The 25,699-nt window shown below is 52.3% G+C and overlaps 2 protein-coding genes across 2 annotated transcripts in view; both read left to right on the forward strand.

Moving 5' to 3' along the window:
- Positions 1-36: 36 nt before the first annotated feature.
- On the forward strand, positions 37-5,564 carry LOC140430257 (uncharacterized). The gene is made up of 2 exons (XM_072517684.1): positions 37-5,306; positions 5,369-5,564. The coding sequence occupies exons 1-2, from the start codon at positions 250-252 to the stop codon at positions 5,562-5,564; spliced, it is 5,253 nt and encodes a 1,750-aa protein (XP_072373785.1). The 5' UTR covers positions 37-249.
- The window catches only part of LOC140430946 (uncharacterized), a 105,469-nt gene continuing 85,270 nt past the window's right edge, over positions 5,501-25,699 (forward strand). The window contains exons 1-2 of the mRNA XM_072518781.1: positions 5,501-8,278; positions 21,669-21,880. Of these exons, the coding sequence (XP_072374882.1) occupies positions 5,569-8,278; positions 21,669-21,880 (2,922 nt within the window). The 5' untranslated portion in view covers positions 5,501-5,568. The remainder of the gene's footprint in view (positions 8,279-21,668; positions 21,881-25,699) is intronic.

Consider the following 25,699-nt stretch of genomic DNA (forward strand, 5'->3'; position numbering starts at 1 on the left):
ACAACCACAACTCCACCCAGAACTACGACGACACCTTTAACCCAGACAGCATCAACCCCAACACCAACAATCCCCACGTCCACACTTTCTACCACTTCCACAACAACGACATCGTCACCAGTGCCCCCCAAATCAAGCCCAACGCCACATTCCCCCACATCCCCAACCACCATTACAAAGCAACAATCCACCAGTATTCCCGAATTACCCACCGGCTCTGTAACAACTACCACATGTACAACTGAAACTATGGAAACTACAGAATCACATTCAACCATATCTACAACCACTAGCACTCCTGGAAGCAAGAGTACAACGCAACCCACAACCCTGACAACATCGACATCCACCTCTATATCAACCACAACTCAACCTTCAACAGTTTCCACAATCACAAGCACACCGCCCATTTCAACTACCACAACATCCATAACCAGCAACACGTCGTCAAGTCACACAACAACCACAACTGCACCCACAACCACTACGACAACATCACCCCCGTCAACAGAAACACCAACCCCAACAATTACCACAACACCATACACTAGCGAATCCACTACAACAGGAATGACTCCAATTTCGACCAAAACTCCTGAAACAACATCAACACCCTCTCCTTCTCCGCCAACTTCTGCATCATCGCCAGCAATCTCCACATTTCGATCCACAAGCACAGGAATCAGTGAAACCACGACCACAACCCCATCACACACAACAACAACATCTCCGTCTCCCCCAAGATCAACTACAACTCAACCTTCAACAGTTTCCACCACCACAGTCACGCCGCCCATTTCAACTACCACAACACCAATAACCAGCACCACGTCGTCAATTCACACAACAACCACAACTCCACCCACAACTACGACGACACCTTTAACCCGGACAGCATCAACCCCAACACCAACAATCCCCACGTCCACACTTTCTACCACTTCCACAACAACGACATCGTCACCAGTGCCCCCCAAATCAAGCCCAACGCCACATTCCCCCACATCCCCAACCACCATTACAAAGCAACAATCCACCAGTATTCCCGAATTACCCACCGGCTCTGTAACAACTACCACGTGTACAACTGAAACTATGGAAACTACAGAATCACATTCAACCATATCTACAACCACTAGCACCCCTGGAAGCAAGAGTACAACGCAACCCACAACCCTGACAACATCGACATCCACCTCTATATCAACCACAACTCAACCTTCAACAGTTTCCACAATCACAAGCACACCGCCCATTTCAACTACCACAACATCCATAACCAGCAACACGTCGTCAAGTCACACAACAACCACAACTGCACCCACAACCACTACGACAACGTCACCCCCATCAACAGAAACACCAACCCCAACAATTACCACAACATCATACTCTAGCGAATCCACTACAACAGGAATGACTCCAATTTCGACCAAAACCCCTGAAACAACATCAACACCCTCTCCTTCTCCGCCAACTTCTGCATCATCGCCAGCAATCTCCACAACATTTCGATCCACAAGAACAGGTATCAGTGAAACCACGACCACAACCCCATCACACACAACAACAACATCTCCGTCTCCCCCAAGATCAACTACAACTCAACCTTCAACAGTTTCCACCACCACAGTCACGCCGCCCATTTCAACTACCACAACACCAATAATCAGCACCACGTCGTCAATTCACACAACAACCACAACTCCACCCACAACTACGACGACACCTTTAACCCGGACAGCATCAACCCCAACACCAACAATCCCCACGTCCACACTTTCTACCACTTCCACAACAACGACATCGTCACCAGTGCCCCCCAAATCAAGCCCAACGCCACATTCCCCCACATCCCCAACCACCATTACAAAGCAACAATCCACCAGTATTCCCGAATTACCCACCGGCTCTGTAACAACTACCACGTGTACAACTGAAACTATGGAAACTACAGAATCACATTCAACCATATCTACAACCACTAGCACCCCTGGAAGCAAGAGTACAACGCAACCCACAACCCTGACAACATCGACATCCACCTCTATATCAACCACAACTCAACCTTCAACAGTTTCCACAATCACAAGCACACCGCCCATTTCAACTACCACAACATCCAGAACCAGCACCACGTCGTCAAGTCACACAACAACCACAACTGCACCCACAACCACTACGACAACATCACCCCCGTCAACAGAAACAACAACCCCAACAATTACCACAACATCATACTCTAGCGAATCCACTACAACAGGAATCACTCCAATTTCGACCACATCCCCAGAAACAACATCAACACCCTCTCCAGCTCCGCCATCATCAACCCCAACAATTACCACAACATCATACTCTAGCACATCTACAACAACAGGAATGACTCCAATTTCGACCAAAACTCCTGAAACAACATCAACACCCTCTCCTTCTCCGCCAACTTCTGCATCATCGCCAGCAATCTCCACAACATTTCGATCCACAAGCTCAGGAATCAGTGAAACCACGACCACAACCCCATCACACACAACAACATCTCCGTCTCCCCCAAGATCAACTACAACTCAACCTTCAACAGTTTCCACCACCATAGTCACGCCGCCCATTTCAACTACCACAACACCAATAACCAGCACCACGTCGTCAATTCACACAACAACCACAACTCCACCCACAACTACGACGACACCTTTAACCCAGACAGCATCAACCCCAACACCAACAATCCCCACGTCCACACTTTCTACCACTTCCACAACAACGACATCGTCACCAGTGCCCCCCAAATCAAGCCCAACGCCACATTCCCCCACATCCCCAACCACCATTACAAAGCAACAATCCACCAGTATTCCCGAATTACCCACCGGCTCTGTAACAACTACCACGTGTACAACTGAAACTATGGAAACTACAGAATCACATTCAACCATATCTACAACCACTAGCACTCCTGGAAGCAAGAGTACAACGCAACCCACAACCCTGACAACATCGACATCCACCTCTATATCAACCACAACTCAACCTTCAACAGTTTCCACAATCACAAGCACACCGCCCATTTCAACTACCACAACATCCATAACCAGCAACACGTCGTCAAGTCACACAACAACCACAACTGCACCCACAACCACTACGACAACATCACCCCCGTCAACAGAAACACCAACCCCAACAATTACCACAACACCATACACTAGCGAATCCACAACAACAGGAATGACTCAAATTTCGACCAAAACTCCTGAAACAACATCAACACCCTCTCCTTCTCCGCCAACTTCTGCATCATCGCCAGCAATCTCCACATTTCGATCCACAAGCACAGGAATCAGTGAAACCACGACCACAACCCCAGCACACACAACAACAACATCTCCGTCTCCCCCAAGATCAAGTACAACTCAACCTTCAACAGTTTCCACCACCACAGTCACGCCGCCCATTTCAACTACCACAACACCAGTAACCAGCACCACGTCGTCAATTCACACAACAACCACAACTCCACCCACAACTACGACGACACCTTTAACCTGGACAGCATCAACCCCAACACCAACAATCCCCACGTCCACACTTTCTACCACTTCCACAAAAACGACATCGTCACCAGTGCCCCCCAAATCAAGCCCAACGCCACATTCCCCCACATCCCCAACCACCATTACAAAGCAACAATCCACCAGTATTCCCGAATTACCCACCGGCTCTGTAACAACTACCACGTGTACAACTGAAACTATGGAAACTACAGAATCACATTCAACCATATCTACAACCACTAGCACCCCTGGAAGCAAGAGTACAACGCAACCCACAACACTGACAACATCGACATCCACCTCTATATCAACCACAACTCAACCTTCAACAGTTTCCACAATCACAAGCACACCTCCCATTTCAACTACCACAACATCCATAACCAGCAACACGTCGTCAAGTCACACAACAACCACAACTGCACCCACAACCACTACGACAACGTCACCCCCGTCAACAGAAACACCAACCCCAACAATTACCACAACATCATACTCTAGCGAATCCACTACAACAGGAATGACTCCAATTTCGACCAAAACTCCTGAAACAACATCAACACCCTCTCCTTCTCCGCCAACTTCTGCATCATCGCCAGCAATCTCTACAACATTTCGATCCACAAGAACAGGTATCAGTGAAACCACGACCACAACCCCATCACACACAACAACAACATCTCCATCTCCCCCAAGATCAACTACAACTCAACCTTCAACAGTTTCCACCACCACAGTCACGCCGCCCATTTCAACTACCACAACACCAATAACCAGCACCACGTCGTCAATTCACACAACAACCACAACTCCACCCACAACTACGACGACACCTTTAACCCGGACAGCATCAACCCCAACACCAACAATCCCCACGTCCACACTTTCTACCACTTCCACAACAACGACATCGTCACCAGTGCCCCCCAAATCAAGCCCAACGCCACATTCCCCCACATCCCCAACCACCATTACAAAGCAACAATCCACCAGTATTCCCGAATTACCCACCGGCTCTGTAACAACTACCACGTGTACAACTGAAACTATGGAAACTACAGAATCACATTCAACCATATCTACAACCACTAGCACCCCTGGAAGCAAGAGTACAACGCAACCCACAACCCTGACAACATCGACATCCACCTCTATATCAACCACAACTCAACCTTCAACAGTTTCCACAATCACAAGCACACCGCCCATTTCAACTACCACAACATCCATAACCAGCACCACGTCGTCAAGTCACACAACAACCACAACTGCACCCACAACCACTACGACAACGTCACCCCCGTCAACAGAAACAACAACCCCAACAATTACCACAACATCATACTCTAGCGAATCCACTACAACAGGAATGACTCCAATTTCGACCACATCCCCAGAAACAACATCAACACCCTCTCCAGCTCCGCCATCATCAACCCCAACAATTACCACAACATCATACTCTAGCACATCTACAACAACAGGAATGACTCCAATTTCGACCAAAACTCCTGAAACAACATCAACACCCTCTCCTTCTCCGCCAACTTCTGCATCATCGCCAGCAATCTCCACAACATTTCGATCCACAAGCACAGGGATCAGTGAAACCACGACCACAACCCCATCACACACAACAACAACATCTCCGTCTCCCCCAAGATCAACTACAACTCAACCTTCAACAATTTCCACCACCACAGTCACGCCGCCCATTTCAACTACCACAACACCAATAATCAGCACCACGTCGTCAATTCACACAACAACCACAACTGCACCCACAACTACGACGACACCTTTAACCCGGACAGCATCAACCCCAACCCCAACAATCCCCACGTCCACACTTTCTACCACTTCCACAACAACGACATCGTCACCAGTGCCCCCCAAATCAAGCCCAACGCCACATTCCCCCACATCCCCAACCACCATTACAAAGCAACAATCCACCAGTATTCCCGAATTACCCACCGGCTCTGTAACAACTACCACGTGTACAACTGAAACTATGGAAACTACAGAATCACATTCAACCATATCTACAACCACTAGCACCCCTGGAAGCAAGAGTACAACGCAACCCACAACCCTGACAACATCGACATCCACCTCTATATCAACCACAACTCAACCTTCAACAGTTTCCACAATCACAAGCACACCGCCCATTTCAACTACCACAACATCCAGAACCAGCACCACGTCGTCAAGTCACACAACAACCACAACTGCACCCACAACCACTACGACAACGTCACCCCCGTCAACAGAAACAACAACCCCAACAATTACCACAACATCATACTCTAGCGAATCCACTACAACAGGAATGACTCCAATTTCGACCACATCCCCAGAAACAACATCAACACCCTCTCCAGCTCCGCCATCATCAACCCCAACAATTACCACAACATCATACTCTAGCACATCTACAACAACAGGAATGACTCCAATTTCGACCAAAACTCCTGAAACAACATCAACACCCTCTCCTTCTCCGCCAACTTCTGCATCATCGCCAGCAATCTCCACAACATTTCGATCCACAAGCTCAGGAATCAGTGAAACCACGACCACAACCCCATCACACACAACAACAACATCTCCGTCTCCCCCAAGATCAACTACAACTCAACCTTCAACAGTTTCCACCACCATAGTCACGCCGCCCATTTCAACTACCACAACACCAATAACCAGCACCACGTCGTCAATTCACACAACAACCACAACTCCACCCACAACTACGACGACACCTTTAACCCGGACAGCATCAACCCCAACACCAACAATCCCCACGTCCACACTTTCTACCACTTCCACAACAACGACATCGTCACCAGTGCCCCCCAAATCAAGCCCAACGCCACATTCCCCCACATCCCCAACCACCATTACAAAGCAACAATCCACCAGTATTCCCAAATTACCCACCGGCTCTGTAACAACTACCACGTGTACAACTGAAACTATGGAAACTACAGAATCACATTCAACCATATCTACAACTACTAGCACCCCTGGAAGCAAGAGTACAACGCAACCCACAACCCTGACAACATCGACATCCACCTCTATATCAACCACAACTCAACCTTCAACAGTTTCCACAATCACAAGCACACCGCCCATTTCAACTATCACAACATCCATAACCAGCACCACGTCGTCAAGTCACACAACAACCACAACTGCACCCACACCCACTACGACAACGTCACCCCCGTCAACAGAAACACCAACCCCAACAATTACCACAACATCATACTCTAGCGAATCCACTACAACAGGAATGACTCCAATTTCGACCACATCCCCAGAAACAACATCAACACCCTCTCCAGCTCCGCCATCACCAACCCCAACAATTACCACAACATCATACTCTAGCACATCTACAACAACAGGAATGACTCCAATTTCGACCAAAACTCCTGAAACAACATCAACACCCTCTCCTTCTCCGCCAACTTCTGCATCATCGCCAGCAATCTCCACAACATTTCGATCCACAAGAACAGGTATCAGTGAAACCACGACCACAACCCCATCACACACAACAACAACATCTCCGTCTCCCCCAAGATCAACTACAACTCAACCTTCAACAGTTTCCACCACCACAGTCACGCCGCCCATTTCAACTACCACAACACCAATAACCAGCACCACGTCGTCAATTCACACAACCACTACGACACCATTAACTCGGACAGCGTCAACCCCAACACCAACAATCCCCACGTCCACACTTTCTACCACATCCACAACAACGACATCATCACCAGTACCCCCAAAATCAACCCCAACGCCACATTCCCCCACATCGTCAACCACCATTACAAAGCAACAATCCACCAGTATTCCCGAATTACCCACCGGCTCTGTAACAACTACCACCTGTACAACTGAAACTATGGAAACTACTGAATCACATTCAACCATATCTACAGCCACGAGCACCCCTGGGAGCAAGAGCACAACGCAACCCACAACCCTGACATCTGCATCCCTCTCTAAATCAACCACAACACAATCTTCAATCGCATCCACAAGCACAGTCAGGCTGCCAATATCATCCTCCTCCACATTGATAACTAGCACCGTGCCTTCAGGCCATCAAACCACCACAACTCCACCCACAACCACTATAACACCTTCAAACCCTGCAACATCAACACCAACTCCAACAAGTACCACAACATCATACTCTCGCAAATCCACAACAACAGGAATGCCTCCAATTTCGACCCAAACTCCTGAAACTACATCAACACTCTCTCCAACGTCACCAACATCCACACCAACGCCAGCAATCAGCACAACAATATTTCGATTCACAAGCACAGGAATCGCTGAAACTACAGCCACAACCCCATTACACACTTCCCAAAACGCTTCCGCAGCTGTCTCATCACCTACTTCCACAAGTCCAATAATCCCGCCTAGTACAGCTACAAGCACAACAACTACGACTATTGCTACTTCTGGGAGACCCACCAGTAATCACTCTGCCACTCCTGTGACCAAATGGCCTACAACTACTGCAGTTACTGTTCCAGTGACCCGAACTTCATTAACAAGTACTGTGTCTACAACTACCATCAAGATGCCTTCAACATTCACAGTTCATTCTTCTGTTTCTCCTACCATAAGCTATTCATCTTCCACCACAGAATGTTTCTGCATCGTGAATGGAACAGTATTTTCCCAAGGTAATCTTTTCATATTTTGTTCACTAGTTTTTTTTCTCTGTTGTTCCTCTCTGTCTAACTGACTGTATTTTTAATATGTTCTGAAATATTTTTATCTGCATTTCAGTGGACTTCCTCACTTTCTCCTCTTCGACAATTCTACAGTTTATTTTTTTCTTGAAATTTCTCTTTGTTGTTGTTCGATCAGAGGCAAGCAACTATGCATAAGCAGTAGTTTAGAGCACAATGAGGTTTATTGCTAGTTACAGTCAAACACCACCACTCCCCGGAGATCCCCTTCCCCCAGCTGCACCCAGGTCGGTGTTTTATACTAGAGGGATTACACCTGTTAAGGGGATGCACCGCCCCATTACCGGGGCAGTTCATATTCCCCGGAGGGCACATGAGAACTGGTGGTTCCTGTCCCGTGACTTCCACCCCTCCCTTTGCCCAAGTCCGGAGACGTGACCATGCCAGTCGAAACCTATCATGGACATATGGTCTGTTTAGATCGAGGTTGACGCTCTGGCATAGTCTTTGTCAGCCTGGTGGGGGCATACCATCTGGAGAAAGGCGCGATGTCCGCCAAGGTGGATGGAACACTGCCAGCGCGGCGACCGATGTTGGTGCAGGTGCATCGGGCAGGAACGGCATGTCCATCTTGGTCTCTGTCTCAGAGCTGAATGGTTCTTCATCCAACATCTCGGCGTCCTCAGTTGGGGGCTTTCATCTGCAGCCGGGGCCGTGAAGGATATAGGGGCGGTAGGGCTAGCGGCGAGCCTGGCGGAGCTAAAACTGCAGGAGAGGTACGGGCTGTTCGCCAGGGATGTCCGGCACACAGCTCCGAAGTTCATCCATGTGGCGATTGGATTCCTGCCCTTGTGCTTGACCTTGTAGGATATTGGCTCAGTGGCTGCCAAGATAAATACTGGGACCCAAATTGCCCCATTGCTGAAGTTTTGGACGTGCACGGCGTAGCTGGGAGCAAATGTGTGGGCCAACGGACGTGGACCAGCGTCAATCTTGGATTAGTCCTGGTTCCGGTGGACACTCCCGTCTAGATCAGGGATGACCAACCTCAGGTGGGTGCGGAGACGACAGCCCATCAAGAGCTCCGCTGGTGCGACACCAGTAATAGAACATAGAACATACAGTGCAGAAGGAGGACATTCGGCCCAGCGAGTCTGCACCGACCCACTTAAGCCCTCACTTCCCCACTATCCCCGTAACCCAATAACCCTTCCTAACCTTTTGGGTCACTAAGGGCAATTTAGCATGGCCAATCTACCTAACCTGCACGTCTTTGGACTGTGGGAGGAAACCGGAGCGCCCGGAGGAAACCCACGCAGACATGGGGAGAACGTGCAGACTCCGCACAGACAGTGACCCAGCGGGGAATCGAACCTGGGACCCTGGCGCTGTGAAGCCACAGTGCTATCGATTTGTGCTACCATGCTGCCCTAAATTATGATTTTTAAAAAAGGAAACGTGCAAGGCAAATGTCCCAGGATCCAGCCGTCAGTTTCTTCAGCCACAGCCTAAATGTTTGGACCGCTCTTTCAGCCAGTCCGTTTGTGACCAGGTGGTAGGGAGCAGTCCTCACATGTCGAATCCTATTGGCGGAGGCAAATGCTGCGAACTTCACGCTCGTAAACACCGTGCCGTTATCGGACGCCAGTACCTCGGGAATTCTGTGCGTACTGGAAATCTGGCATCGTTTTCCACAGTGGCCCGGGCGGTTGTTGCCTGCATCCGCACCACTTCCAACCATTTAGCGTGAGCGTCTACCAGGAGCGGGAACATCGCTCCATGAAAAAGACCCACAAAGTCCACATGAACCTGGGCCCAAGGCCTTCCGGACCATTCCCAAGGGTGGAGCGGGGCTGCTGGGGGTATTTGTTGGTACATCTGACATTGGGGGCATCGCTGGGCTACTCTTTCAATGTCTATGTCAATGACGGGCAATCAGACATAGCTGCGGGCGAAGATCTTTATTTTAGTCACTCCGAAATGCCCATTATGGAGGTCTAGTAAGAGCGCCGCACATCCATGCTCGGGGACCACCTTCCGGGTGCTCCGTAAGAGCACATCGTCTTCGATGCTCAGTTCTTGCATCTTCCCCGTGTAAGCTTTCAGGTCCTCAGGCATCATGTGTGTGAGACGGGAGAGTTGCAGATCGTTATGGGTCCAGCCACGGATGCGTGCTGCCGTGACCAGTCACGAGTCCATGAAATGGAGGGCAGCTATTATATCATCGGCCGTGGCGAGAGTAGGCGGCTTAGTGGCAGCGGTAGGCAGCTCAAAGCATCCGCGAGGGGTATATGGGCCCTAGATCGGTGTTCCAATATGTAGTCGTGCGCTGCCAACAATAGCGCCCAGCGCTGGGCATGGATGGGGGCTATGGGAGGAATCACACGGTCCTCCTTGAAGAGCACCAGAAGGATGGTGAAGTGGTGCCCGTAGAAGAACTGGTGGAATTGTTTTATACCGAATACCCTGGCCAGTCCTTCTTTCTCCACTAGTGCATAATTTTTCTCTGCATTGGCTAATGTCCCAGAGTCAAACGCAAGAGGACGCTGGAAACCATCTTCCATTACATGGGCTAGCATGGCCCCCGATGCCATCCGGGGATGCGTCGCAGGTCAGTAAGACTGGCCAAGAGGGGTCAAAATGAATAAGCAGTCTAGAAGAGAAAAGCTCTGCCAAATGCTGCCTGTCCAGTTTCATTACTGGTACGACCGGCGTGCCCAGTTGTAAATTGCACTGGTCTTATTATCCCCAGGTTTTCCATGCGGCCTAACTCGCATCTGCCTTGGAATGCAAGGTGTATGAAGTGGGGTGCGGGCAGAAATAGTATGGCTGGGCCATGGGATCCACGCTTATTCAGGCTACGGCCAACATGATGGTCCCCAAACCTTCCTGGAAAACGATCAGAAACCTGGCCAATATGCCTTCAGGGCCATGTGGGTGCATTTGGCAAACACTCTACCAGTCTAAGCGGAGGTGACGGAGCCATTTGTGCCCCAGCAGGCTTAGGCCGCTCCCATGTACAACAACCAGTGGTAAATTTGCTGACTGGCGGCCATGTTCAATGGGATGGCGGTCCTGCCCACAATCACGAAAGGCTCGCCCATGTAGGTCACTAGCCTTGCCTTGCGTTGGTATTGTGGAAAGTCAGCGGACAAATCCCGTAGCGTACGCAGTTGAAGGTGTGTCGCTTACTGACAGACACGGCAGCCCCTGTATAAGTTCCATGGGGGTCGTGTGCCCATTTTCCTGGAGCAAGATTTGGATGGACTCAATTCTTGGTGCAGCTGCGCAATATAGTTGTTGGTATGCCTGACGGTGCGGTCAGTGGGCGTCTCCTTGCAGGACCTTCTGTGCCCCAGATCCCTGCGTCCCGCGGCTACTGCTGCAATGTTTATACTCCCAGTCCTCCTGGTCAAGGGAAAGGTTTTGGCGGTGTTCCCAAGGCCTATTCCGGCATCTTGCCCCTTGCATGTAGGTCCCAACATTAGGGAACGGGTTCTTCAGTCCTAGCGGGCTGTGCGCGGGGCCTGTTTTGGCACCCGAGAGTGACCACCGCCACCTCCTGGAATTCGTGGGATCCCTGTTCGCTTTCCCTGAATACAGCATTTTCCACGGCTCTTCAGAGGTCTAAACAAGCTTCGGCTAGTTTTGTTTTGCTTAGCCGCATACCCACATACTAACCGGCCGTGTCATGCTGCGCCAAGGTTGGGATGAACTCACAGGACTCAGCTAGTTTCCTGAAGCAAGCTGGAAATTCGCTGCTGTCTTTGCCTTGGGCGTGTATAGCTGTGTGGAACCAGAAATGGTGCATTATCAGTGGCAGTTTCGGGTCGAAATGTCCCCCTACCAGGGAGGCGAACAAACGGGTGTCCAGGGGGTCCGGGTGGGTTAGACTTTTTACATTGCTGTTTGTGGGCCCCCCACAAGCTGTCAGCAAGGCAACAATTTGACGCTCATCATCAATAATCGTGTTGGTGCGGAAGAAGAACTGCATCCTCTCTAGTCCCCAGTCATCCGTACCTGCATTGAATGGCTCCAACCTCTCAATATACAGAATTGTGATGGCTTCCAATGGAGCCTGACGAGGCGTAGATGAGGTAAACCGGGCACATAGCAACCGGTGTTGTCGCCAGTGTTAGATTTGAGCTAAGCAACCACGCCTAAGCAGCAGTTTTGAGCACAAAGAGGTTTATTACTCGCTACAGTCAAACACAACCACTCCATGGAGGATCTCCTTCCCCGACCTGGGGTTGTGGTTTTTATACTAGAGGGGCGACCTGTTATGACCCCTGATGGTTCCTATCCCGTGACCTCCATTGGGTTTATAACAGTTGTGTGATCCATATTTTAAAACCAGAGAAATGCTGGGGAATCCCCTTTGGAGGTTTTCAGGTGAGGGTGCGCAAGGCAATTGCCACAAATCCTCTGGGCTGGGGTGGCGGTTGGGTGTTTCCGCATCCGCGGGTCCACCATGCCTTCCCCTGGATCATGTGTACCCATAACGGGGGCAACTCCAGCTCCTGCCTCTCTGTCTCAATGACCACCCATAACTACCACTGACCGTGGAAGCCGCTGGCCACGCGACTGAAGGCTATTGCTAATAGGGAATTGGCAATTACAATAAAGTGTGCAGCTCTCAAGTGCATTCCCATGGGTAGGCATGCCATGTCGCAGGTGGGGGTTATTGCCTAGCATCCCAATCAAACCATGAGGCCTCAATACTGTGCCTGAACACTGGAGAACTCAACACCACGGACGCAGCAGCTAACATCCGAACACCCAGGGACTGGGCCTCAGCACCAGGGACATTTCTGTGACCAGAGGGTGGACCACGGTGCACCTCGGTGGAAACCAGCGCCCAGTCCAGGTAACCTGAGTAGTGGGTGTCTGGGGTACAGGGCCTGGGATGCGGCTGGGGTGTCTGGACAGGGAGGGCTGGGTTGCACCCTGAGGGATGGCAGGGGATGTGAGGAGGGGAGCAGTGGGGAGCATTGTGGGACTGGATGGTCCTGGGGCAGAAGACACCGCTTGTTGTCAGTCTCTCACCCTCCCCAATTCCTTACAGATATTACACAGGATGGATAATATCTTGGACCCCATGGAAGCTGCTCTCGCGATGTTGCTGGCAAGCCAGGCGTCTGGATGCTGGAGAAGTCAACGGTAGCAGCATCGGCATAGGCTTGAGGTGACGGCCCATGAGCAGGGCCCCATCCCACACCCAGAGGACCCGCCCCCCCCCCCATCAGGCCAGGGAGGGACCCAGAGGAAGAGGCTAGCGACAACCCAAATTGCGCAGCTAACACTGGTCCTTCGATCAGATGATGGAGAGCGTGTGCCGCAGGAGGCTCCCGTGTGGTGACTGTGCCATATCCTTGCGGACTTGGCATCACATGGAGGAGGAGGGTACCCGAAGGCAGCCCTGACCTTTTACACCTGAGGATCATTCCAGGGCTTTAATGGGGACTTGTGTGGAAGTTTACAAGCTGCAGCGCTTAAATGCATCCCGGTTTGCCCGGGCAGCTATCTATATAAACTTTGACCTAGACCAGTCCCAATAAGATGCCCAGACAGCACGGATGCCCCAGTTCCAGGGGGTAATAGATGTGTCAGCACTGTCAGTGGGTTACTGTCAAAGGCTGGGGAATTATGATAACCCACTGTGAGCTGACCGCTGGTGCTCATCAATCTATGCCATAGTCTGACTCCTGCCTGTCCACTGAATGTGTACTTACACCCATCACTTGCATGTGGTATACCTTGGGGGGAAACCCAGGACCACCATGACAGGGAGGCTGGGGCAGACGCATGAAGGTCGGCCTGCATTGCGGAATAACGTGCCAGAGGCATCACATATATCTCGGGTGCAACATGGTTTAATGCTGTGTATTTGTGACCCCAACTGCCCCTCGCCCCGATGGTGCCTTCCCCTCCCCCTTCCCCCTCTTATCCCCATCATAACCCCGTGCCCTGTCAGTAAGCCTGCCGTGCTCTACCACTGTGTCTAGGTGTGTCCGCAGGATGCACATCAGAGGTGGAGGCAGCCTGCTACTTACCACGTCCCCATGGTCTTCGGTGCCCCTGGCGGTATCCTCTGGGGCCGGGGGGCCCCGGTCAATCTGCCACCGGCATATGACCCGCCAAACCACCCTGTTCCAGAGGCTGACTCCAAGACACGCCGTTGTCATGGTGGAGGGGTGGGGAACTCAGGGGAGCTGGTGGCTCCGGGTTGGCACTCAGTACCCCCTCCTCCCAGTCGGTGCCTGGAGGACCCTGGTGGGTCACCTCGGGACGGAGGGGCAGCTCTGTCATCTGGCTCTGCCAACCCTGGCAGCTCTCCAGTGTCTGCACCATGGTGTCATGCCCTTGACGGTGCTCCTCAGTGACTGGGACATGCTGTGGAGTGCCCGGCAAGGTCCACTTTAGATCGGGTCATCTCCTCCAGCGACTGGGGTAAGCTCTGGAGTGCCTTGGCAATGCCCATCTGAGACTGGGACATGCTCCGCAGTGCCTCAGAAAGGTCCACCTGGGACTGGGGCACGTCCCCCAGTGACTTGGACATGCTGCTGAGGCACTCAGCCATGGCCGTCACAAACTGAGCCAAGCCTTGGACACCTCCACCTGTGCTGCCGACATCGTGCAGCAGGCTCTCCACTGCGGTTGTCACCCTAGCAGTGTTGGCCTTGATGGGATCCAGCTGGGTCCTGACATCCAGCAGACCTCAGACTGCTGTCTCTCCTGGACATTCCTGTGCATCTGCAATTGTGTGGTGCTCACAAGAATGTGCCACAGATGTCTTTCCACTACTTTCGCCCACCTAGGTGTCTATCTCTGAGCTGGAGGAGGGTGGGGATGACAGCTGCGACGCAAATATGGTGGTCTCCTTGGAGCTCCTATTTAGCCTTCACCTCACCATTTACAAAAGATTGCTCATGCCTTTCCCTCATTTGCCTGAAGTTGGCTTTTGAAAAGTCCACTAAGCTCCCGAACATTAAATCAAATTCAAACTTGATCTTTTTGTGCTTTTTATCGCCCAATGTTGGCAAGACATTCACTTCCTATACATAACCGTGATTATTTGTTGAGCAGCATCGGCTTGGTGGTGAAAATAATTCTTTTGTCGCAATCTACCAGCTGCGTTGCGCTCGAGGTAGATCTGGGAACGAACTCCCGCAGACCTCCCGGCAGCCTTTACGCCTCAGAATCGTGCGGCGGAATCAGATCCAGCCCAAAAGGGTGAACAATTGCCTCGCTCCTAAATAGGTTTTAAACCTGCTTGGCGAGCATACCCGATATCTACCAGAGTCCCATGATCCGCCATTCAGTACTGGTCAACATGAACGTGGACCTGGCAGAACAGCACCCGGGCAGTTTCCCAGGCCCTGGGTGGCCAGGGAGAGTGTAGGGTGTCCCCCTGACTCTCTCCCTAGAATGTCAGCACCTTGGCACTGACCGGCTTGCACCCTGGCACTGCCACCCTGGCACTGCCAAGGTGCCCAGGTGGCACTGGCAAGCTGGCAGCTTCACTACCAGGATGGCAGTGCAAGTGTGCCTGCCTGCTAGCGTGGCACTGCCAATGGTCAAGGCCTAAAGGGGATCATGCCCATGAGCGGAGGCGGAGGGGGATATGAAGGATGGGGTGCAGGGTAGGTAAGTGGGGGCCTTTAGGAGGTTTGGGGGGTGATGGGTGGGGGTCTTGGAAGGGGGGGGCTGTAAGAGGGTGTGAGGGGAGGCTGAAGAGGTGGGGCCCAATGGCAAGGTGACCTAATTTGGAGGGGTGTAGACTAAAGCCCATGTGTGTGGGGGGGTGTCATTGCTCATCGTGGGTGGGGTGGGGGACCCACAAGCTCACTTTGAGTTCAGGGCACTCTTTCAAAATGGCAGTCTGATCTCTGAGTTCAGCTCCCCAGTGATGAAAAAAATTCTAAGGGCGCTATTTCCCGGCAGCGTCGCATCTAAGCAAGAACGCGACGAGGCTCTTAAATCACGGGAGAGGCCAAAATTGACAACCGCGCCGGGTGCCGATCTATTTGCTATCTCATTGGCCCGCTCCCATAAGCGAAATCAGGATCCCGTCGTATCATGGCAAAAAAACAATAATCACCACTTAAGCCCAATCTCTATACAATTAAAGGAAGTGACCACCTATCTAATGCCTCCCGTGATCTAATGCCCTCCCCAGCAAGGCATATCAATTTAATAAGCTAAACAACTAAGATGAATTCATCACTCAAGCCTGATCGCCTGGAGCTGGACCCACAGGCAGCCGATGCCACTGCAACATTCGAGCACTGGCTAAGCTGTTTCGAAGCGTACCTCGGATCCTTCACCGAATACTTCACCGACCTCCAAAAGAAGCAGATCCTCAACGCACAGGTGAGCCCGCAAGTTTTTCTTCTCATCAGGGACGCCCCCTCGCATACGGAGGCGATAATGCTGCTGAAGGGACAATATGTAAAGTCTGTGAACGAGGTGTCTGCTAGATACCTTCTTGCCACGAGACGACAATGCCCTGGGGAATCAATAGCAGAATTCCTGCGTGCCTTGCGGGTACTCAGCCAAAACTGTGATTGCCAGGTGGTATCGGCTACCCAACACACGTACCAGCCTCCCCGAACAGGCGCCGGAATGTGGCGATGAGGGGCTTTTCACAGTAACTTAATTTGAAGCCCACTTGTGACAATAAGCGATTTTCATTTCACGGAGCTGTTGATCAGGGACGCTTATGTCGCGGGCATGAAATCGAGTTACATCCGCCAGCGATTGCTAGAAGGGGGTACTCTCGGCCTCCCAGAGACAGTGCAGCTCTCAAACTCCCTGGAGGTGGCCTTCCAGAACATGGAGGCCTACACCTCCAACCACGCGGCACCCTCGTGGACCTCGTGGGCGCCGCCATCCTCCGACCCGGGTCCGGCGCAAGCCTGTGCCGCGCAGTAGCCCGACGCCAGAAGCCCGAAGTGCCACTTTTGCGGCCAAGGCAATCATCCCAGACAACGCCGCCCTGCACGGAACGCGACTTGCAACGGGTGTGGGATGAAGGGCCACTTTCGAAAGCCTGCCAGGCTCGATCTCTCCCTAAAACTTCTAGGCCCAGCAGCGCTGCCTGCTGCCTGTCGGGGCCGCCTCCAGCTACCACGCCACCCGCCATGTGCGACCCGTGAGCGCCGCCATCTTCCCCTCCATCTTCGATTTTGCCCACCACATGCAACCCCTGGGGGCCGCCATCTTTAATGCCATATTGTACTCCACCCGCCAAGTGCGACCCATGGGGGCCGCCATCTTTGACGCCATCTCTGATGCCACCCACCACGCGCAACCCATGGGGGTCTTGGGACGACTCCGCAGCCTCCCGGGAGCCATGCTCACCCGGTCGTACGCTGGCCGCTGCTACTTCCGACCGGTCTACCCATCACCTTCCGAAGCTCGCCTCCATCACGCTCGACCAGTCCCGGCCTCATCACCTCACAAAATCTACGATGACCGTCTGGATCAACCGGCACGAGACTGCCTGCCTTTTCGACTCCAGGAGCACAGACAGCTTCATACATCCAGGTACGGTAAGGCGCTGCTCCCTCCCAATTTTACCCGCGACCCAGAAAATCTCCCTGGCTTCCGGATCACATTCAGTAGAAATCCGGGAGCACTGTGTCGCTCCCCTTACTGTTCAAGGTATAGAGTACACTAATTTTAAGCTCTACGTCCTTCCCCGTCTCTGCGCTGCCCTATTACTGGGGCTCAACTTCCAGTGCCAGCTCCAACGCCTTACTTTAAAGTTCGGTGGACCTCAGCCCCTCCTCACCATCTGTAGCCTCACGACACTTAAGGTCGCCCCACCCTCGCTCTTCGCTAGCCTCACCCCGGACTGTAAACCCATCGCCATTAAGAGCAGACGATACAGTGCCCGGGACAGGGCCTTTATCAGGTCGGAGGTCCAGCGACTCCTACGAGAGGGGATCATTGAGGCTAGTACCAGCCCCTGGAGAGCCCAAGTGGTGATCGTCAAGATTGGGGAGAAGTTCATCGACTACAGTCAGACCATCGACCAGTACACGCAGCTCGACGCGTACCCCCTCCCCCGTATATCTGACATGGTCAACCACATTGCGCAGTATCGAGTCTTCTCCACAGTTGACTTGAGGTCCGCGTACCACTAGCTCCCTATCCGCCCGGAGGACCGCCAATACACTGCCTTCAAGGCAGGTGGCCGCCTCGACCACTTCCTCAGGGTTCCCTTCGGCGTCACCAATGGGGTCTCGGTCTTCCAACGAGAAATGGACCGAATGGTTGACCAGTACGGGCTGCGGGCCACGTTCCCGTACTTAGATAATGTCACCATCTGCGGCCATGACCAGCAGGACCACGACGAAGATCTCCGGCACTTCCTACACACACCTAAACTCCTGAACCTCACCTACAATAAGGAAAAATGTGTTTTCCTCACAACCCGCCTAGCCATCCTTGGCTACGTTGTGGAAAATGGAGTCCTAGGGCCCGACCCCGACCGCATGCGCCCCCTCATGGAACTCCCCTCCCCCACTGCCCCAAGGCCCCGAAGAGATGCCTGGGGTTCTTCTCTTACTATGCCCAGTGGGTCCCTAATTATGCGGACAAGGCCCGTCCGCTTATTAAATCCACTGTTTTTCTCCTGACGGCTGAGGCCCGTCTGGCCTTCAACCGCGTCAAGGCAGATATTGCCAAAGCCGCGATGCACGCTGTGGACTAGTCCGTTCCGTTCAAGATGGAAAACGATGCGTCGGACTTTGCCCTGGCCGCGATCTCAACCCGGTGGGCAGTCCCGTTGCTTTCTTCTCCCGTACCCTCCATGCCTCCGAAATTCGAAACTCCTCCGTCGAAAAGGAAGCCCAAGCCATTGTAGAAGCTGTGCGACATTGGAGGCATTACCTGGCCGGCAGGCGATTCACTCTCCTCACTGACCAACGGTCGGTTGCCTTCATGTTTAACAATACACAGCGGGGCAAAGTCAAGAACGACAAGATTTTGAGGTGGAGGCTGGAGCTCTCCACCTACAACTATGAGATCTTGTACCGACCGGGGAAGCTCAATGAGCCCCCAGATGTCCTATCCCGCGGTACATGTGCCAGCGCACAAGTAGACCGACTTCGGGCCCTCCACAATGACCTCTGTCACCCGGGGGTCACTCGTTTTTTTCACTTTATCAAGGCTCGCAACCTGCCTTACTCCATCGAGGAGGTCAGGGCCGTGACCAGGGACGGCCAGATCTGCACGGAGTGCAAACCGCATTCTATCGGCCAGACAGAGCGCACCTGGTAAAGGCCTCTCATCCCTTTGAGCGCCTCAGCATCGATTTCAAAGGGTCCCTCCCCTCCACTGACCGTAACGTGTGCTTCCTCAACATTGTTGACGAATACTCAAGATTCCCCTTTGCTATCCCATGCCCTGACATGACCTCTGCCACCGTCATCAAGGCCCTGCACAGTCTTTTCACTTTGTTCGATTTCCCCACCTACATCCATAGCGACCGGGGTTCCTCCTTCATGTGCGACGAGTTGCGTCAGTTCCTGCTTACCAAGGGCATTGCCTCCAGCAGGACGACTAGCTACAACCCCCGGGGCAACGGACAGGTGGAGAGGGAGAACGCGACGGTCTGGAAGGCCGTCCTCCTGGCCCTACAGTCTAGAAGTCTCCCAGTTTCCCGCTGGCAGCAGATCCTCTCCAATGTGCTCCACTCCATCCGGTCGCTCCTGTGCACTGCCACCAACGAGACCCCTCACGAACATATGTTCGCCTTCCCCAGGAAGTCCACCTCCGGAGTCTCGCTCCCGTCCTGGCTGACAGTCCCAGGGCCCGTCCTCCTCCGGAAGCATGCGAGGAGCCAAAAATCAGATCCCCTCGTTGAGAAAGTCCTGCTCCTCCATGCCAATCCGCAATATGCCTACGTGGCACATCATGATGGGCGACAGGACACAGTCTCCCTCTGGGATTTAGCACCTGCAGGCTCCCCAGGGACCATCACCACCACCCCAACTCGACACCGTCTCCCTCCACCACTACCCGGCTACTTCAAGGTCTGGCACCCGCAGGCCCACTGGCAACCATCACCACCACCCCCATCCATACACCGCCCCCCCTCCACTGACACAACTACTGGGCGAAGAAGAGGACGACATGCTCCCGGACGCACAGGTCTCGACACTGGTGCCCATACCACAGCCGGGACTGAGGCGATCACGACGGAAGGTCAAGGCCCCGACAGACTTGATCTTTAAGTCCACTTCATTCCCGCTCGACTCTTTTTTTTAACAGGGGGTGAATATGGTAAACCACTGTATTGTATTGTACTGCTGTATTGTTACATGCCTTGACTTGTCCCTACTGGCTCCGAACCACTGTAGTATATAATAGGTGTATTGTGGTAAACTGCCATTGTATTATATGTAATGTGGTAATGCCACTGCCTGCTGGCCCCGCCTCCCCTCGGGCTCGGTATAAAGGTGGCTGGTCTCCGCCGCTGCCTCAGTTCGGGATCCAAGGCCAGGAGGCTTTCTGTTTAGTTTATTAAAGTCTCAGTTACGTTCACTACTCGTCGTGTATTCATTGATGACATATCAGAAGTGACCACCTATCTAACGGCCTCCCGTGATCTAATGCCCTCCCCAGCAAGTAGTCACATGGGCGCCTACTAGTACTCCTTTTGAAAATGTGAATCTGACAGAAGGACTGCTGTTGGGCCCGTGGAGGATAGCAGCCATCTCTGCTCCCAGGCAATGAGCCTGGGGTCACTGTCCTGGTGCTCAGAGCTGGTTGGGGGATCTCCCGGGAGGGCCAACCTCAGTTGGGATGGTCCATCATCGGGGTGGGAGAGGGGGGGGCGGGGATGGGGAGCAATGTTCCAGAGCTGGGGGCAGTGACTGGCCATGGGGTTGGAGTGGTGTGGGGTGGGTTTCTCAGTGCCCGCGGGTCCGCCATGCCATCCCCTGTACTGTGTAGTCTCATTCTGGGGGCAATCCCAAGCCCCAGCCCTCTCGCCCCACCGACCACCAATAACTCCCGTGGCTCAAGGCTATTGCTAATAGAGAATTGGCAATCATAATTAAGTGGGCACTTCACATAGCCCAAGTGGATTCCCGTGGTTGGGCAGGCCATGTAGCATGTGGGGATTATTGCCTAGCATCCCAATCAGTCCGTGGTGCCTGGACACGGCCTGAACACTGCGGGAGGAAACACCATAGATGCATCAGGCAACATCTGAACACCAGGGGCTGGGCACCAGCACCAGGAACACCTCCGTGGCCAGAGAGTGTGTGTGTGCACTGGGGAGCCCATTCTCAGTCTCCTATATCTATCTATGTGCGCTATTAAGAATATAAATTACATTGTAAACCTTCCTTTGTTTACATTTTAGGTGAAATTATATATAATTACACAGATGATGCTGGATATTGCATCTTTGCAAAATGCAATGACACTTGTGATATTGAAAAACATATCTGGCCTTGTGGAACCACAATGCCTCCTCCTACAAGTGCACCTACAAGTAATGTCAGCTATACAACTGTATCAACTGAATCTTCCGCAGCACCAGTAGAATGTCCAAATTTTGATCCTCCAAGAAAGGCAAGTATATGTTACTTTATAAAGGCATATTTTTTGTCACAAGACAATGTCAGTTTTACTGTGCAGTGAGCAATCACCATGTTATTGATGGCACAATAATTATGTCACTACATGCATGAGCATGGTGTATTAAATCAAATCAGTTATACCATATTATAGTTACCATAACCGTCCTGTTTAGCAGGATACTTCCAACCTAAGGAGCCAAACGTTCAAACTCAAGATGTGTTTAACATTCACAATCAAGTTGTCTTGAGATCTGATTGAGCTATTTTAAGCAGCATTATGTAGTACAGTAAAGACCTTCCGTGCGCAGGGGTTATGTTCACAGAAAATTACGAACAACGGACATACTTCATAATGGGAGTGAATTAAATGATACCAGCCAGCCCGAAATTTGACATTTTTCGAGGAACAGAGGCAGTAAATACTATATCAAAACTAATTCACGCAGAATTTGTTTGACAATGCAAGAAATCAAGAGCAGTGTAAAATTTGTCTCACAGAGGAAATAAAAATTATGTCACACTTAAGAGTACTTTCCTTGAGAGTAGAAGTAAAGGCAGTGGGTGAAGAGGCTGATGTAGACATTGGTGTGAATGAAAATAATGATGTTATTCTTGATTGCTTTGCCTTATGCTTTTCAATGTTGTAAACTTCTCGATAAGGAGCAGTAGCAGTGTCAATAGTTCTACAAAAGACAAGACTTCCCATGCTTGTATGTCTGTTGCCTGTTTTTTCAAATTTTCAGCTGACCTTGTGAAATGAGATGTCTTAGGTTCCTCTCCCACTCCTGTGTCTGTTTAATTTAATTTCATCAATTCAACCAATTCTTTATTTCTCTATTTTTGACCAATGTGCCAATCAGGCGGGAAAAACAGGGTTTAGCCTGCTGGCTGAATTGCTGGCTCTTCCGCTGTATTTTTTGACACATGGTAAATGGGATGAGTATAGATTGGTGTTTGATGGCTGGCATATATACGGTGGGCCAAAGGGCCTGTTTCTATGCTGGATCACTCTTTGACATTCGTCAAAAGAAAATCAAGGAAGTGAGTTCCATGATATCACGTTGGCAGTGCAGGCTCTTTGGGCACCATTTTTAAAGATGTAGAAATAAAAACAAACACCGACCCCATAGAAACAGAATCTGCCCCAATCGTCACAGAGTCCCCCCCCCTAATGAGCATAGAACCACCCCGGCAAACCCCCCACCTGAAGTTGTGTTTGGGGTAAAAACAAGTGTCAGCATCTGGATGTCTCTCTGTGAGAGAATGTTGCTGGCCAGGTGCATTATTGAAGATTGGTACGATCTTGAACAAAAGACTCTTTTCCCTCAGAATAGTCTGAAATCACTCTTCAGATAACTCAGGCTTGTAACTCAGGGCGCGATTCTCCGTCCTCGTTGCGCTCTCACTTAAGCGATAAAAGGCCAGTGACTAGCAGGAACGGCTGAAAGTGAGGCGCCAAACAGTTTGCGATGCAACCGGCCCATTCGCGTAGGCGATATCGGGACCTCACCGTAATGCGGCAAGAAACCAATCATCACCACTTAAGCCCTATTTCCGTGCAATAGGGCGCCACCCCATGTCCAACAGCCTCCTGTGACCCATCGGCTTCCCCAGGATGTGGCCACACTGGCGCCGATTAGTACTCCTTTTGAAAAATGTGCACCTGGTGAAAGGGCTTCCGTGGGAAGCCGGGGAAGTGAGTAGCCATCTTTTCTCACAGGCAAAGAGCCCGCGGGTGCTGGGCTTCCCACTCCAATGCTCGACGAGGGGTGAGGGACACACAGCTGGGGGTGGGGGGGAACCCTCCTCAGGGTTGGGCTGCCTTCCGAGGGTGGGGGATAGGTGCTGGGGGGCACCGGAGGGGGCAACTGCCCGCGGCACTACCAAACCAACCTCTGGATTGTGTGTATCCATTGCGGGGGCAATCCTTGTCCCTGCCCATCTGCCCCATCGATCACCCATAACCCCCACTGGCTGCCGAGATCTCTGGCCGTGCAGCTGAGGGCTATTGCTAATAGAGAATTGGCAATCATGGCTAAGTGAGCACTTCACACAACCCAAGTTGATTCCCCTAGGTGGGCGGACCATGTAGCATCCCAATCAGACCTTGATGCCTGGGCACTGTACCTGAACATGGCAGGAGGCAACACCAGAGGCAGCAGCTAACATCCGAACACCCAGGGGATTGGACACAGCTCCGGGGACATGCCCACGGCCAGAGGGTGGGTGAGTGCCATGGGGAGGAGACCACCTCCCGGTCCAGCTGAAGTTATGAGAGAGAGTCTGGTGTCCAGTGAGAGGAGCCCGCTGCGGCCGGGAGTGCTTGGGCAGGGCATTCCGGGTAGGGAGGAGAGGGGGATCAATGGGGAAATGGAGGGTCCTGGGTTGGGAGCCACCTCTGTTTGTCAGTCTAACACCCTGTCCCAATGCCTGACAGATATTGAACGCTATGGCAGGGATTTTGGAGCCAGAATCTGTCCTAGTGACGCTGCTGCTAGGCCAGACGTCGGAGACGGAGGCACCAGCAGAGTCTGCAGATGCTCGAGGCGACCCATGTTCCAGATCTCATCCCACACCTGAGGACCCGGCCGCCCATCAGATCAGGAAGAGACCCAGAGGGGGATTCCCACGCTGACCCAGGATGTACAGGCATCGCTGGTCGTTTGAACAGATGACAGACAGCGCATACCGCAGGAGGTTCCACCTCAACAAGGAGGTGGTGAGTCATCTGTGCCATGTCCTCATGGACTTGGCACAACATGGAGGAGGATGACACCCACTCCCGGTGACCGGCAAGGTCACCGCAACCTGAACTTTTATGCCTCGGGATCATTCCAGGGCTCGAGCGGGGTCTCTGTGGTATCTTGCAGGCCACAGCCCACAGGTGCATGAAACAGGTTACGGATGCCCTGTTTGCCTGGGCGGAAAACTACATAATGTTTGACATGGACCAAGCCCAGCAAGATGCCCGGGCAGCAGGTTTCTCTGCCATCGCTGGGATGCCTCAGATCTTGAGGCTAATAAATGGCACACATGTTGCCCTGTGCGCACTGGGCTATCTGGGAGTGCCCTACGTTAACAGAACGGGGTTCCACTCCCTGAACATACAGCTCGTGTGCGACTACCAGATGAAGATAATGCGCGTGTGTGCGTGCTTCCCAGGAAATGTACATGACACAACATCCTGGGGCAGTCAGTCATCCCCAGCCTCTTTGAGGACCACCCCAGGATGGGCAGTTATCTCTTGGGGGATAAGGGGTGCCCGCTGAGGAGCTGGCTAATGACGCCAGTACAGTGGCCGGAGACCGAAGCGGAGACCCGGTATAACGAGGCCCATGTAGATGTAGCCACCCGGCCTGTGATTGAGCGGTGCATTGGCTCCTCAAGATGCAGTTCCAATGTCTCAACCACTCTGCTGGTGCACTCCAGTACCCCCCACCCCCCCCACCCCCGACCCCACCCCCCGGAGGTTTGCCTGCTTTCTGGTGGTCTGCTGTGCCCTCCACTACCTTGCAAAGCAGCAGGGTGAGGAGCTGTAGGCTGGTGATGAGGAATATGTGGCCACCTCTGAGGAGGAGGACAGTGCCGAAGAGGCGGGTCCGGACCAGCACGGGCTGGAGGACCAGCCCAGGCAGGAACAAGAGGACCAGCCAGAGGCTGCAGGACAGACGGCAGAGACGAGGGTCCGGCAACCCTGGAAGGATAGGAGGGCCCTCGTACTCACTCGATTCACTTAGGATGTGGCCTGTGCTACGTTCTTGTGCTTGGCCAGTTGGAATAAATGCACTGTAGAATGACTAGTTCTTAGACT

This window comes from Scyliorhinus torazame, chromosome 10 (genome assembly GCF_047496885.1).
Source record: "Scyliorhinus torazame isolate Kashiwa2021f chromosome 10, sScyTor2.1, whole genome shotgun sequence".
NCBI classification, from domain to species: Eukaryota; Metazoa; Chordata; class Chondrichthyes; order Carcharhiniformes; family Scyliorhinidae; genus Scyliorhinus; species Scyliorhinus torazame.

Bases quoted from the DNA above. Each gene is read 5' to 3' on its own strand.
- LOC140430257 (XM_072517684.1), top strand. From the start codon at position 250: ATGGAAACTACAGAATCACATTCAACCATATCTACAACCACTAGCACT. The intron at 5,307-5,368 runs GTCAATTCACAC...TAACCCGGACAG, and splicing joins CCAATAATCAGCACCACGTC to CATCAACCCCAACCCCAACA.